Raw genomic sequence first — 14,827 nt, forward strand, 5'->3', positions numbered from 1 at the left:
CCATGGCACGCCACCGATTTGGCATCCAAACAAGGCTCATTACCACGCACCTCTCATCATCTCCCATTTTCACCACGGCCGCCATTGATGCATGCCCAATCAAGCTTTCGTCCAGTTGTCTCCGCTGTCAAAGAGGCGAAGAGCGGGACGGGCCACCAGCTAAGCAGCGCACAAATAGCATCCCGTCACAAATTGCATGCATTGATTCACCCCACTCGAAAAAATACAGCATTAACTCATTGTCGTAGTAACATTATTAAGCATTTCCATATCCTGCTGCATGCACACCCACCCACCCTTCGTGCGTGCGTATCTCCGTGTACAGTGGCGTGCGCGCGCGTCTGACGACGTGTCCCCACCTCGTATCGCCTCTCGCACGGTGGTTCTGGCTCCGGCCGGACCACGTGAGGCTCACGCGGCAGCTTCATCGTAGTATATCTAGGGGCCTGGCCTAAACCCTTCCTCCCCCTCTCCATACACCAGCGGCCCAGCGAGCGACACGGGAGGAGCGCGCGCGGTAGTAGTCCTTCCCCGGCGCGCAGCGGTGCACCATGGCGTCCACCGGAGCCGTCCCCTGCTCCGTCCTCCCCCTGCTGCTCCTCTGCGCGTTCCCGCTGTGCCAGGGCCAGGCCGGACGGCACAACATCACGGAGATCCTCGCCGCCGCCAGCCCGGACTTCACCCAGTTCAGCGCCGCCCTGGCCGGCGCGAACCTCAGCGCCGAGATCGACGCGCGCAGCCCCGTCACCGTCCTCGCCGTCGACAACGCCGCCGTGGCGCGGCTCGCGGAGCGGCGCCTCCAGCCGGACGCCCTCGCGCGCGTGCTCTCCCTGCACGTCCTCCTCGACTACCTCGGCGACGCCAGGCTCCGCACCCTCGACGGCGGGTTCAGGCAGGCCGCCAGCCTCTACCAGGCCCACGGCGCGCCGGGGGCCGCCGGCATCGTGAACATCACGCGGGGCGGCAAGGACGACCACGTCTCGTTCCGGCCAGCGGAGGGGGTGAACGGGACAGCCGCCGTGTTCTACGTGAAGTCGGTCAAGGAGGCGCCCTGGGACATCGCCGTGCTGCAGGTGAGCGACGCCATCTCGTCCTTCACCGCCGAGGCGAAGGTGCCCACGCCGCCGGCCCCGGCCCCGGCTCCTGCTCCCAAGGCGCCTGCGCCTGCGCCTGCTCCTCTGGCGCCGGTCGTGGCCCCTGCACCTGCTAAGGCCCCGGCGGCCCTGCGTCCGTCGCCAAAGAATCACACCGCGCCACCGCCGAAGCCGGCCAAAGAGCCCGTGCCTTCCCCAACGCCCGTGGTGGAGACGCCGGCGGAAGAACCTGGGGCGGACGGAGACCAGCCGCCTGCCGACGAGCACAAGAGTGGCGCCAGCGACTCGGAGCCGTGGAGCCTCGGCGCGGTGGTGGCGGTGGCCGTGCCGGTCGTCGTGTTTCTGCTGTGGTGAGCAATCTGTGCTTGGAATGAATGCCCGCTGTCAGGGGCGCTGGATCCCGCGATTAGTGCTCGCTCTTACCCGATGGAAACAGTGGTTAATGAGCGCTGGTTATCGCTGGCAGATTTGAGCAGAATAATTGGACGATGCTCGCGTTTAGTCAAGGAGTGCATGGCTATGTTTGAATTGTTGCTAGTAATTTATTTCTGCGTTGCATGGACCGAGCTCTAGACTTTCCGATGAATCTTGCAAATCCACCTTTTTCTTTTCTTTGAGGGATCTTGCAAATCCACCTTTGTAAAACAAGGAAGAACACCCATTTAGCAAGGGGGTCTATCGACAAAATTCAAACCTACTCTTGCACGATCACATGGAAACCGATCGATCCAACCGCATTAGTTCATCACATAGGAAATGTTTACTTTTACGGAAATGATGTATAGTGTACGTTCTCTGGAAGCCGATCTCTCGTGCGGCCAATCCCAGCCACAAATCTCAACACGGTGACAATTGCGGCGGGTGCATTGTTCGTTCCATTGCACCCCCTGCGCAAAGCACACAAACCTTTCGATCCCTGTAGCAATCTGAGGGAACAACGCAAGCCCCGTCTTATCCCTTACTCTTCCCCTCAAAATCACATCCGGATGGCAAATTCTTTATCTAGCACATCCTCCAAACTAGCATGGACTGATCATCAATCTCACCACACTACCACAGGCACCAAACTAGCATTCAACTGACATGGAAAACATTTACATCTACCAAAACACTATGAGCATCATCATTAACGACAATCAAAACCTATCATACTACCAAAACGGCATCACTAGTATCTGTTCTACCACATCCTCACACACCATCATGAAGCAATAGTCTAATCTACCACATACTCACATATCTAAGCTACAACAAGGTCACAGATCTACTCTACAACGAGTAGGGAGTGATGTTACTTATAGCCATCGGAGTAGCGAGGCGGAGTCGTCAATGAACAACTCGGAGAAGAGGAGGAAGAAGAATCGCCATTGCCAACCATCGTCGACCGGAGAAGATGGCGCAACTTACCTACTTGTCGATGAAGAAGAACCCTAGGAGGGAGTGCTCGAAGGGGAAAGGGAAATGACGGCGCGGGTTCAGACGGTGAGCCGAAGGTAGGTAAATAGGGCGAGCAGTCGACAGGAGATGACCGTATTACTCCCATCGATTTTTTGGGGACGCCTGCAAGCATGTGTCATCTTCCTATTCATGTGAGCTCAGCATCGCGTTGCCCCTACTTGCACGAGACGAGTCTGGCTGAGTGGAAACTAACAATTATATTGTTACTCGGAGGCCTAACTAAGAGGTGCTTTGAGATTCGCGTGAGCCAAGATTTTGATGCAACCTACCTGACCAAACGGTCCAAAATTACATCCATGCACCTAACCAAACACGTCCATAGCGGCGCTTGAGACAAGACGAGAAGCGGCACGACTCACAGCTCGACGGCGGGGCAGGTGAGTTGCCTCTACGCCCTACTCCTTCTATCTTCTCTCCAGCGAGCCTCAGGATGTCCTCATGCACCCTCTCTCCCAGCGCCATTCTACTTCGTCCTCTTCACCCCCCCGGGTTGATCACTAGATGATGACGAAGAACATAGGATTCTTGAAGATGCCAGGTCCCCCACCTCTCAGCGTCAAAATGATCACTAGGTGCTGAATTTTTAATGGGAATAACTCAAAAGACGGATCAACATCCTATAGGGTGGACATGGTGGGTCACTAATTGAGGTGCGCTTCTTCGGGAGCCTCCCCAAGAGCCACTTGGGGTGGGAAGAGAGCGAGCGCGCTCTCTGCCATCGCTACCTGCCGTGCTCTAGGCACTGCCTCCAAATTTTGTTTTTTATTTTGCTTTTTCACACACATTTTTGGCTTTTAAGGGTTTTTTGGCTTTTCAGTTTTCTACCATTTTTTCTTAGCTTTTCGACAAAAAAAAGTTGTGCAAAAAAACGTTTTTCTTTTGCTTCCGCGAGAGGAAAGGTTTTACTTCTGCGAGAGGTATGGATTTGCTTCCACGAGAGGCACGACCGTGCTTCTCGGAAACATAAAAAGGCGTCTTTCCTAAATAAAAAAAATCTTTCGTGGGAGGCACGGCCGTGCCTCACGGAAACGAAAAAAATGTATTTTTCTCTTTTTTTGTCCTTTCGTGAGAGGCACGGTTTTGCTTTCACAAGAGGCGCAAGCGTGCCTTTCGGAAAGAATAAAGTGCTTCCGGTTCGGCTTTTTGTTCGAGTTTTTTTGTGAAAAAAGTTTGCCATAATCTATCAATATGTGATCTAGTATTGAAGATCTCGACGCGAGAAATTCAATGGTGAAAAAGATTTGAGATTTGAATGCACGGTTTAAGAGATAAAACATTTTAAATAAACGGATCTACGAAAAAAAAACTCTCAGGTTGCAACAAGTGACACACATGCAGCGTGTCACTTGTCGCAATCCGAAGAGGGTGGAAGTGATCTTTGAAAGAAATGCTCCTCAATTAGTGATTTCGTGGGTCGTGGCCCACCCTGGAATTTTAAACCGGCCTATATCATAGAAAATTACATATAGACCAGAAAAGAAAACAAGGCCCAACATCAATCTCCCGACCCATCTCAGCCAGCTAGCCCAACAAACATTCTCAAAAAAAAAAAGAAGCTAGCCCAACAAACAACGCACGCAGGCACACTGGGACAGACAAAAAAAACTGGGACAGACGCACCGAGCCCCTACTCGCCCTCTACCTCGGCCGCTCGGCTCCTGATCTCGCCGGCTCGCCGCTTACCTCGCCGGACGCCATCGCCCGTCGCTGCCTGCCTCGCCGTCGCTAGACGCCAAGGAGGCGCCCCTTCCCGGAGCTCGGCGCTACCGCGCCCCCTTGGCGCCCCTGCAAACCGGCGCCTGCCGCCCAGTCCGCTGTCCGCCGATTCCGGCACTCGGCCGGCTGCAAGCCAGCAACCCTGCCCAGTGGCCAGCCTTTAGCCCGATTTGAGGACTTGAGGCAAGTTTTCCATTGCGCCACTTCCCATTCCCCAATTTCTGATTTAGGGTTTGCTCTTTGCTGTCTATTGCATTGGAAAGTGCCTCAAATTCCCCAATTTCCTCGTGCCTTCGCCCACCGAGTGGTCAACCAGCCAAAGACCATGTGGCGCCGAGCCGGACCGATCTGCCTCCACCTCGCCGGAATCGCCGGCCGCCGCATCCGACGACCCCCACAGCCTCCTGCTCCCACAGCCACCTGCTCTAGCTCCGCCTTCGCTTCATCCTCTTTCCACCACAATCTTGGAACCTTTCGGGATTCCATCGGAGTTCCTCCCTCTCGAAGCCTATCGAACCAGGCAGGAGGTGATGGCGGCATTGGCGGCGAGTGCTGGAGTTGTGGCGCCAAGGGGGCATTCCTCTCCTGCGGGTCCTGCAGGAGTGTGCAGCCCGTTGATCCTGCGGTCGACTACTTCCGAATATTTGGCCTGTGAGTAGCAACCTTCCTGAACCTTCCATCTTTTGTTGCGTGTTTGTGGGCAATCAGACCATATTTGCCTGTGTGCTGTGTCTTTTGCTGAATTTGCTGTTATTCTAGTTTTGAAACAACTTTATTTATTTTCTTGTGAGAAATGCTGCATCTGGTGTACCGTACTTAACAAATATAATTTATGAGCACACCTGAATTTGCTGCATTATGATGTTAATATACTGGAATTTTGGCTGGTACTCTTTTGAACTTTCGTGTTCCCCATATATCAGCAAGCAAAATAATAAGGCATGGGACTGGTTGATGAATGAACTTTTGTGTGTGGCACAACTTTCTACCTATGATAATAACTGGATGCATATCTTCTGTTGGAATTGTGTCGAATATTTTTACAAGTCAGGTTAAGTTTGGACTTGGATTTGTATGGTGTGTAGATAGGGTGTGGAGTCGTGTTCAAGGACACTTGTATCCTAGGCCTCCTATAACCAATGCCAAAATAATAGCACAGGTGCACGACGGATCTGATGGCATGTCGGTGCCCGGGTGGTCTGGTGTTGGTATTGTAGCCTTTGTTGAGGAAATCGTTAACTGGTAGCTGTTCGGTCGGCTGGTGAGTAGGGGATTAATAGGCTAATCGGCAAGTTAATCGGCCATTTAATCAATTAATCGGACGATTTATCGGGTAATCGGCTACTCGGGGACCCTATGAGTAGGGATTAATCGGCAAGTTAACTGGTTAATCGGATGAATTCTTGAACAGAGTAGCGGTGTCAGCAGGGAGGAGCGCCCGTAGTCATGCCCCGGGGTTGTAGCCGAGTTCGGTGAACCTTGTTAACAAATCTCGATGCCGTGCCTCGTGTGTGATTGCTTGTCCTCAGAAAATCGACTTTGAGGATTGGATTTTCAAACATCTTCAGCCGCTCCGTGCACTTGTCAGTTCCTGTAATGCTACAATATTGTACCATTTGCTTCATCTTAAACATCACTCGCTCACGTCTTAATAATCATATCATTGATTCATCTCCCTTAAAATGATTTCTTGAAAGATCCTAACATTGCAAACATTGTTCATTCTAGTATAGTAACACCCACGGCTTAAACATATAGAACAGTGGTTAAAATTTTAACTGGTTTCTGTAGGGACAGAGGATATGACGTAAAGGATACCAACTTAGAAGGAAAGTACAAAGACTGGCAGAAGAAGTTACATCCTGACCTTGTTCATTCTAAATCAGAGGTAGAGACTGACATCCTTAGCAAAAGTTGGATATTCCCATTTTAGTTTGAGCCTTCAAACCTCTCCTGATATGGCTTGTGTCTCTTGCAGAAAGAGAGAGATTTTGCGGCCGGGCAGTCAGCACTTGTCATTGAGGCATATCGCACACTGAGCAAACCTTTACCAAGGGCATTGTACTTGGTAAGTTGCTCCAGTGGTGTTCTTAAGTTTCACTGATGCAGAAGTGTTCAACCGTAAAAGCTTGACGTAATGATGTGTGGTTTGTTGGGCCATCCCAGCAGCTGTTATGGTTATATTGAGTTTTTCTTTCGTTGACTTACATAAGTAAATATGAAATTACATCTTACTGCCAAAACGCTTTTCAACCATACCAAACCATTTGGCAGCTGCAACTTGAGGGGATACACGTTGATGAGGAGAAGACTATCAATGATCCAGAACTTCTTATGGAGGTAAAACAATCTCCCCCTTTATGCTTTTGCATGCAGCCAACAAAAATCATCAAATTCTGCTTTCATATAGTTTACTTCCAATAGCTGCAAGAAGAATTAATTATTTTATATTACCAAGAAAATATATCTCGGCACATGATCACTCTGAAGAAAACTATACTTTCATTTAACTTGCAGATGATGGAGATACGCGAAGCAGTTAGCGAAGCCGGTGATTCGCAAACTCTGAAGAAGATCCAATCTCAGGTTCTTCTGAACATGATTACACCATGCCATTATCCCCAATGGGGAAGCAGAATTGGCTCACATTGTATGTAACCTTTCCCAGATGAAGAGTAAGCTCGAAACCTGGGCCAAATCCTTCCAGGAAGCGTTCAACAAGAGGGACTTCGACGGCGCCGTGGAAGCTACACAGAGGATGAGATACTATGAACGTGCTATGGAAGAAACTGTGAAGAAGCTTTGATCTTGGCCCCGACTGGGAGCCATGTAGATTGTTACGCCTTCAAGAAAACTAGACAGGGTCCACGGCGCCGGGAGTCTGGTGGCTGACATGCGCTTGTAAGCTGGTTGCAGGTCTGTTGAGGCATCCTGAGAGGCAGAGTCCGTACTACGTAGTTTGACTGAATAAAGTGACTCTGTTTTTATACGTTGTTTTCCTTGCGTTACCTGTGTTGTATCCTGGTTGGCTGGTGTGGCCGTGGGAAAATTGTACTGCAGACAAAATACTGTGCTGGTTGCTTTTCGTGCGCGTACCGAGGGCAGATCAGGGAACTGTAGCTATCCCTGATTTTGCTTCGTACGTACGTCAGAGGATCTGCATCCCCTGAATAAACCTGATCATATGCCGGGCCGGGCCAGGTTTTGGGCTGGGCTTGAAAAAGCCTGAACCCCGGACTGGCCCGAAGCCTGAAAATGTCCCTTTTCTCAAGTGGAGACTGGCTCGAAAACAAGACTGAAAGCCTGCCTCGAATGCTGTTTTTTAGAACAGTGTACACATGTAAGGCCAGCTCCAAAACCTGACCTGAAATGCTGAAAAACTGAAGCCCGAGCCTGGCCCAAATGCAGTTTCGGCTGCAAAATGGAGCCTGGGCACGACTCAAATGGCAAGCCCGACTTAGCCTGGCTTGATTTTTTTGGCTGAGCTCGGGACTGGTTGTCGAAGAACATGTTTGTACCGGTTTAGAGATCACCGCAAGTTGCCAAGATCTACGAGTTCTGAGAAACTTAGTTCAAGGAGAACAATGTGAGGACTATTGTGCCGTAAGAGCGCTAAGCCTCTTCAACCAAGACGTATAACCAAGCAAAGGTTACTCGTGCGGTGCACATACAGGCTGGTTTCGCCATTAGCGATGAATTGGATTTTGAATAGTTTGAATTTGGGTAAACAAATCATTGTGTCTTCACCAAGCTTACGAGTTACAATTCCTTGAAACATGTACTTTGAGTACATTGTTGTGTTTTGAAGAATTCTTCTCTCTGTCCTCTCTGTGACTTCTGTGAAGACTTATCAAGTACTTCCATTCCATTACTTAATTTTGTTAAGTTATGTACTCGTTATTGGTTTTGAGAATTGTGTCTTCTTGCTAGTTTAGTTTAATTGCTTAGTGTTTCTCTATTTACTAGTATCTTACTAGCTCGCTCCTGTCTACTTTTGTTACTACCTCCATCTGGTTTTCTTAGGCCCCCTCGTATTTAGTTCAAATTTTGACCATCTATTTGACTAATAAAATATAAAGCATATGCTAAAAGAATATGTTAATGGATTTTTATTCGGAATAGGTTTTCACTGATATAATTTTCTGACATATAGTTTACATTTTATTAGTTAAATCTATTGTCAAATGTTAGCCCAAAATAAGAGGGGGCCTAATAAATTCGGACGGAGTAGTAGTTGTTTTCATTGCATGCTCCTAAGTTTAGCTTTCTACTTTTCTAGAATTCACCATTTCTGCTTAGTTGGAGTTCTGTTATTCAACTGTTCTTCGAAGAACTTTTCTTTTTCAAAGAATATATTTAAAATACCCATTCACCCTCTCTAATTGTATACTTTGAACTTATAATTGGTATCAGCGTAGGATACTTCCTTTGTCTCTGTGATTTGGTTTAACCATCTGACCACCATCGCACCCACAGATCCAACATACGCCAATAGTCTCACTGCTCGTCATCCACTCGACGACCAATGTCGTGCTCGGTGGGTCACCGCCCGGCTTACTACGGTGGCACGATCGTTGGGACACTAGCGGCGGAGAACCTCCCCACCACCAATAGGGTTTGCCGCCAGCGCAACGGAGAAGCAGAGGGCTAGGGTTAAAACTCCCGACTCCTATTTGGCGCCTTAAGCGCCGGTTAGAGTGTATTTTACTAACCGGCACACACCCCCTCTAGGTATCTAGATGGGCCGGCCACTTTAGTGTTTTGCTCCACCAGTTTTTCCCATTTTGTTTCCTTTTTTCCTTTTTTGTTTCCTCCTTTTTCTATCTTCCTTTTTTTGTTTATCAAATTCGTGAACTTTTTCCAATTTTTCAAACTTATTTTCAAATTTGAAAACCTTTTTATGTTTGTTGTGAATTTTTATTTCAAATTCATGAACTTTTTTCAAATATTTTTTGAACTTTTCTTTTCCAAATTCATGATCTTTTCCGTTTTGTGAACTTTTGCCAAATTACAAATTTTCCAAATTCATGATCTTTTCTCAAATTTTGAACTTTTAAAACTTTTATGAACATTTTCAAAAAATAACTTTATTGAAATTTCATGAACTTTCTAAAATTTATTGAACTTTTATAAAAAAAATGTGAATGTTTCCCTTTTTTAAGTCAATGGCTGACTCTCTGAGGTCAACAGTCGCTGGTGGACCGGTTAACGATCAATGGTCGCATAGGCTCATCAGTCAACCCATTAAAAAACATAGCTGGTCGACCCATACTGTGTTGTGCGTGAACGCCAGTTACCCTAATTGACACAAAATTAAACTGAAAAATTTTAGCTGCGGTGGACTGGCAAATTCTATTAAAATTAATCCCGTTAAGGGCGCTGAGGGCGCTTAAGCAGTCTGGAGAGCGAGGAAGAATAAGATCAGGGTATTGACTTACAGCATCGGAACCGTTCATACGGAGTTTGCAGCGATGAGCAGGATCGCAAACGAGTATTTCCATAATATATTTGCTGCAGACACTACCTTGAATGCATCTGAAGTAGTAAGTTTGTTTGAACGAGTGGTGACGCCGGCTGATAATGACCAGCTGTGTGCGCCGTTTACGGACAAGGAGATCTCCGATGCATTGTTTCAAATTGGGCCTTTGAAGGCACCAGGCCTAGACGGCTTTCCCGCTCGTTTCTTCCAGCGTAATTGGAGCACGGTGAAGGAGGGAGTGCTGGCTGCGGTCAGGAATTTTTTCCAGTTCTGGTGTTATGCCTGAGGGTGTTAAATGATACATCAATTGTGCTCATCCCAAAAACATCTAACCTCTCAAGGATGTCTGACTATAGGCCAATAAGTCTTTGTAATGTCACCTACAAGGTAATTTCAAAGTGCCTTGTTAACAGATTAAGGCCCTTGCTGGATGATATAATCTATGTGGAGGAAAGTGCATTTATACCAGGCAGGATTATTACAGACAATGCTTTGGTTGCCTTCGAGTGCTTGCATTATATTAAACAAGAGAAGGATCCCTCAAGGAGTTTTTGTGCATATAAGTTGGACTTGTCAAAAGCTTATGATAGAGTTGATTGGGCTTTCTTGAAGCAGGTGATGCAAAGGTTAGGGTTCTCTCATCGATGGATGCTACCTCTTGAGCACTGCGTTGGTTTTCCCTTAAAGAGGAAAGGATGATGAAGTAAAGTAGCGTAAGTATTTCCCTCAGTTTTTGAAAACCAAGGTATCAATCCAGTAAGAGATCACGCTCGAGTCCCATGCACCTACACAAACAAATAAGAACCTCGCAACCAACGCGATAAAGGGGTTGTCAATCCCTTCACAGTCACTTACGAGAGTGAGATCTGATAGATATGATAAGATAATATTTTGGTATTTTTATGATAAAGAGAAATAAAGATGCAAAGTAAAATAAACGGCAATAGAAATAGCTAAGTGTTGGAAGATTAATATGATGGAAGATAGACCCGGGGGCCATAGGTTTTACTAGTGGCTTCTCTCAAGAGCATAAGTATTACGGTGGGTAAACGAATTACTGTCGAGCAATTGATAGAATTGAGCATAGTTATGAGAATATCTAGGTATGATCATGTATATAGGCATCACGTCAGTGACAAGTAGACCGAAACGCTTCTGCATCTACTACTATTACTCCACACATCGACCGCTATCCAGCATGCATCTAGAGTATTAAGTTCATAAGAACAGGGTAATGCTTTAAGTAAGATGACATGATGTAGAGGGATAAACTCATGTAATATGATATAAACCCCATCTTTTTATCCTTGATGGCAACAATACAATACGTGTCATTTCCCTTTCTGTCACTGGGATCGAGCACCGCAAGATTGAACCCAAAGCTAAGCACTTCTCCCATTGCAAGAAAGATTAATCTAGTAGGCCAAACCAAACTGATTATTTTGAAGAGACTTGCAAAGATAACCAATCGTACATAAAAGTATTCAGAGGAGATTCAAATATTGTTCATAGATAATCTGGATCATAAACCCACAATTCATCGGATCTCGACAAACACACCGCAAAAAAAGATTACATCGAATAGATCTCCAAGAGAATCGAGGAGAACTTTGTATTGTGATCCAAAGAGAGAGAAGAAGCCATCTAGCTAATAACTATGGACCCGAAGGTCTGAAGTAAACTATTCACACATCACCGAAGAGGCCATGGAGTTGATGTAGAGGCCCTCCGTGATCAATGCCCCCTTCGGCGGAGCTCTGGAAAAGGCCCCAAGATGGGATCTCTCGTGTACAGAAGGTTGCGGCAGTGGAATTAGGTTTTCGTGGTGCTCCTGTATGTTTGGGGGTACGTGGATATATATATAGGAGGAATAAGTAGGTCGGTGGAGCAACGAGGGGCCCACGAGGGTGGAGGGCGCGCCCCCCTGCCTCGTGGCCTCCTCGATTGTTTCTTGACGCCCACTCCAAGTCTCCTGGATCACGTTTGTTGAGAAAATCACGTTCCCGAAGGTTTCATTCCGTTTGGACTCCGTTTGATATTCCTTTTCGGTGAAACTCTAAAATAGGCAAAAAACAGCAATTTGGGTTGGGCCTCCGGTTAGTAGGTTAGTCCCAAAAATGGTATAAAATGTAAAATAAAGCTCATTAACATCCAAAATAGATAATATAATAGCATGGAGCAATCAAAAATTATAGATATGTTGGAGACGTATCAAGCATTCCCAAGCTTAATTCCTGCTCGTCCTCGAGTAGGTAAATGATAAAAAAGAATTTTTGATGTGGAATGCTTTCTAACATATTTTTCAATGTAATTTTTCTTTATTATGGCATGAATGTTCAGATCCGAAAGATTCAAGATAAAAGTTTAATATTGACATAAAAATAGTAATACTTCAAGCATACTAACTAAGCATGTCTTCTCAAAACAACATGGCCAAAGAAAATTATCCCTACAAAATCATATAGTCTGGCTATGCTCCATCTTCACCACACAAAATATTCAAATCATTCACAACCCCGATGAAAAGCCAAGTAATTGTTTTATACTTTTGATGTTCTCAAACTTTTTCAATCTTCACGCAATACATGAGCGTGAGCCATGGATATAGCACTATATGTGAAATAGAATGATGGTTGTGGAGAAGACAAAAAGGAGAAGATAGTCTCATATCAACTAGGGGTATCAACGGGCTATGGAGATGCCCATCAATAGATATCAATGTGAGTGAGTAGGGATTGCCATGCAACGGATGCACTAGAGCTATAAGTATATGAAAGCTCAACAAAAGAAACTAAGTGGGTGTGCATCCAACTTGCTTGCTCATGAAGACCTACGGCATTTTGAGGAAGCTCATCATTGGAATATACAAGCCAAGTTCTATAATGAAAAATTCCCACTAGTATATGAAAGTGATATCATAGGAGACTCTCTATCATGAAGATCATGGTGCTACTTTGAAGCACAAGTGTGGAAAAATGATAGTAGCATTGTCCCTTCTCTCTTTTTCTCTCTTTTTCTTTTTGGGCCTTCTTCTTTTTATGGCCTTTCTCTTTTTTTTTCCTTTTTTTCGTCCGGAGTCTCATTCCGACTTGTGGGGGAATCATAGTCTCTATCATCCTTTCCTCACTTGGGACAATGCTCTAATAATGATGATCATCACACTTTATTTACTTACAACTCAAGAATTACAACTCGATACTTAGAACAAAATATGACTCTATGTGAATGCCTCCGGCGGTGTACCGGGATGTGCAATGATGCATGAGTGACATGTATGAAGAATTATGAACGGTGTCTTTGCCACAAATACGATGTCAACTACATGATCATGCAAGCAATATAACAATGATGAAGCGTGTCATAATAACAGAACGGTGGAAAGTTGCATGGCAATATATCTCGGAATGGCTATGGAAATGCCATAATAGGTACGTATGGTGGCTGTTTTGAGGAAGGTATATATGGTGGGTGTATGATACCGGCGAAAAGTGCGCGATATTAGAGAGGCTAGCAATGGTAGAAGGGTGAGAGTGCGTATAATCTGCGGACTCAACATTAATCATAAAGAACTCACATACTTATTGCAAAAATCTATTAGTTATCAAAACAAAGTATTACGCGCATGCTCCTAGGGGGATAGATTGGTAGGAAAAGACCATCGCTCGTCCCCGACTGCCACTCATAAGGAGGACAATCAATAAATAAATCATGCTCCGACTTCGTCACATAACGGTTCACCATACGTGCATGTTACGGGAATCACAAACTTCAACACAAGTATTTCTAAAATTCACAACTACTCAACTAGCATGACTCTAATATCACCATCTCCATATCTCAAAACAATTATCAAGTATCAAACTTCTCATAGTATTCAATGCACTTCTATGAAAGTTTTTATATTATTCCTAAAAGCAAATTTCCATGTTGTTCTAAAGGACTCTCAAAATAATATAAGTAAAGCATGATATATCAATTATTTTTATAAAATAAAACCACCGCCGTGCTCTAAAAGGTATAAGTGAAGCACTAGAGCAAAAACTATATGGCTCAAAAGATATAAGTGAAGCACATAGAGTATTCTAATAAATTTCAAATCATGTGAGTCTCTCTCAAAAGATGTGTACAGAAAAGATGATTGTGGTAAACTAAAAAGCAAAGACTCAAATCATACAAGACGCTCCAAGCAAAACACATATCATGTGGTGAATAAAAATATAGCCCCAAATAAAGTTACCGATAGACGAAGACGAAAGAGGGGATGCCTTCCGGGGCATCCCCAAGCTTAGGCTTTTTGGTGTCCTTGAATTTTAACTTGGGATGCCATGGTCATCCCCAAGCTTAGGCTCTTGCCACTCCTTGTTCCATAATCCATCGAATCTTTACCCAAAACTTGAAAACTTTACAACACAAAACTTAAATAGAAAATCTCGTGAGCTCCGTTAGCGAAAGAAAACAAAACACCACTTTAAGGTACTGTAATGAACTCATTCTTGATTTATATTGGTGTTAAACCTACTGTATTCCAACTTCTCTATGGTTTATAAACTCTTTTACTAGCCATAGATTCATCAAAATAAGCAAACAACACACGAAAAACAGAATCTGTCAAAAAAAATAGTCTGTAGTAATCTGTAGCTAAGGCAAACTTCTGGAACCCCCAAACTTCTAAAATAAATTTCTGGACATGAGTAATTTATCTAGTAATCATCTGCAAAAATAATTAACTAAATATCACTTTCCAAATAAAAATGACAGCAATTCTCGTGAGCGCTAAAGTTTCTGTTTTTTACAGCAAGATCAAAAAGACTTTCCCCAAGTCTTCCCAACAGTTCTACTTGGCACAAACACTAATTAAACACAAAAAACAACCAAAACAGAGGCTAGATAAATTATTTATTATTAAACAGGAGCAAAAAGCAAGGAATAAAAATAAAATTGGGTTGCCTCCCAATAAGCGCTATCGTTTAACGCCCCTAGCTAGGCATAAAAGCGAAGATAGATCTAGGTATTGCCATCTTTGATAGGCAATCCATAAGTGGCTCTCATAATAGATTCATATGGTAATTTAACTTTCTTT

General features: G+C 45.0%; 2 protein-coding genes across 3 annotated transcripts; both read left to right on the forward strand.

Annotated features, from left to right (window-relative positions):
• Positions 1-447: 447 nt before the first annotated feature.
• Positions 448-1,791, forward strand: LOC100037589 (fasciclin-like arabinogalactan protein 1). Its single transcript, XM_044570688.1, has one exon. It carries the CDS (start codon positions 552-554, stop codon positions 1,446-1,448), a length of 897 nt encoding a protein of 298 aa, XP_044426623.1. The 5' UTR covers positions 448-551; the 3' UTR covers positions 1,449-1,791.
• A 2,343-nt stretch (positions 1,792-4,134) lies between these two features.
• LOC123150551 (iron-sulfur cluster co-chaperone protein HscB homolog) lies at positions 4,135-7,414 on the forward strand. 2 transcript variants are annotated; one of them, XM_044570390.1, is made up of 6 exons: positions 4,135-4,919; positions 6,066-6,156; positions 6,247-6,336; positions 6,543-6,608; positions 6,786-6,854; positions 6,937-7,414. In XM_044570390.1, the coding sequence occupies exons 1-6, from the start codon at positions 4,594-4,596 to the stop codon at positions 7,072-7,074; spliced, it is 780 nt and encodes a 259-aa protein (XP_044426325.1). In that variant the 5' UTR covers positions 4,135-4,593; the 3' UTR covers positions 7,075-7,414. The 2 variants fall into 2 exon arrangements, with proteins under 2 accessions (XP_044426325.1, XP_044426324.1); XM_044570389.1 differs by having other exon boundaries at positions 4,136-4,919; positions 6,060-6,156.
• The last annotated feature ends 7,413 nt before the right edge of the window (positions 7,415-14,827 follow it).

The sequence above is a fragment of the Triticum aestivum genome, chromosome 7A (genome assembly GCF_018294505.1).
Source record: "Triticum aestivum cultivar Chinese Spring chromosome 7A, IWGSC CS RefSeq v2.1, whole genome shotgun sequence".
NCBI lineage: Eukaryota > Viridiplantae > Streptophyta > Magnoliopsida > Poales > Poaceae > Triticum > Triticum aestivum.

Bases quoted from the DNA above. Each gene is read 5' to 3' on its own strand.
- LOC100037589 (XM_044570688.1), top strand. From the start codon at position 552: ATGGCGTCCACCGGAGCCGTCCCCTGCTCCGTCCTCCCCCTGCTGCTC.
- LOC123150551 (XM_044570389.1), top strand. From the start codon at position 4,594: ATGTGGCGCCGAGCCGGACCGATCTGCCTCCACCTCGCCGGAATCGCC. The intron at 6,157-6,246 runs GTAGAGACTGAC...TGTCTCTTGCAG, and splicing joins TTGTTCATTCTAAATCAGAG to AAAGAGAGAGATTTTGCGGC. The intron at 6,609-6,785 runs GTAAAACAATCT...TTTAACTTGCAG, and splicing joins ATCCAGAACTTCTTATGGAG to ATGATGGAGATACGCGAAGC.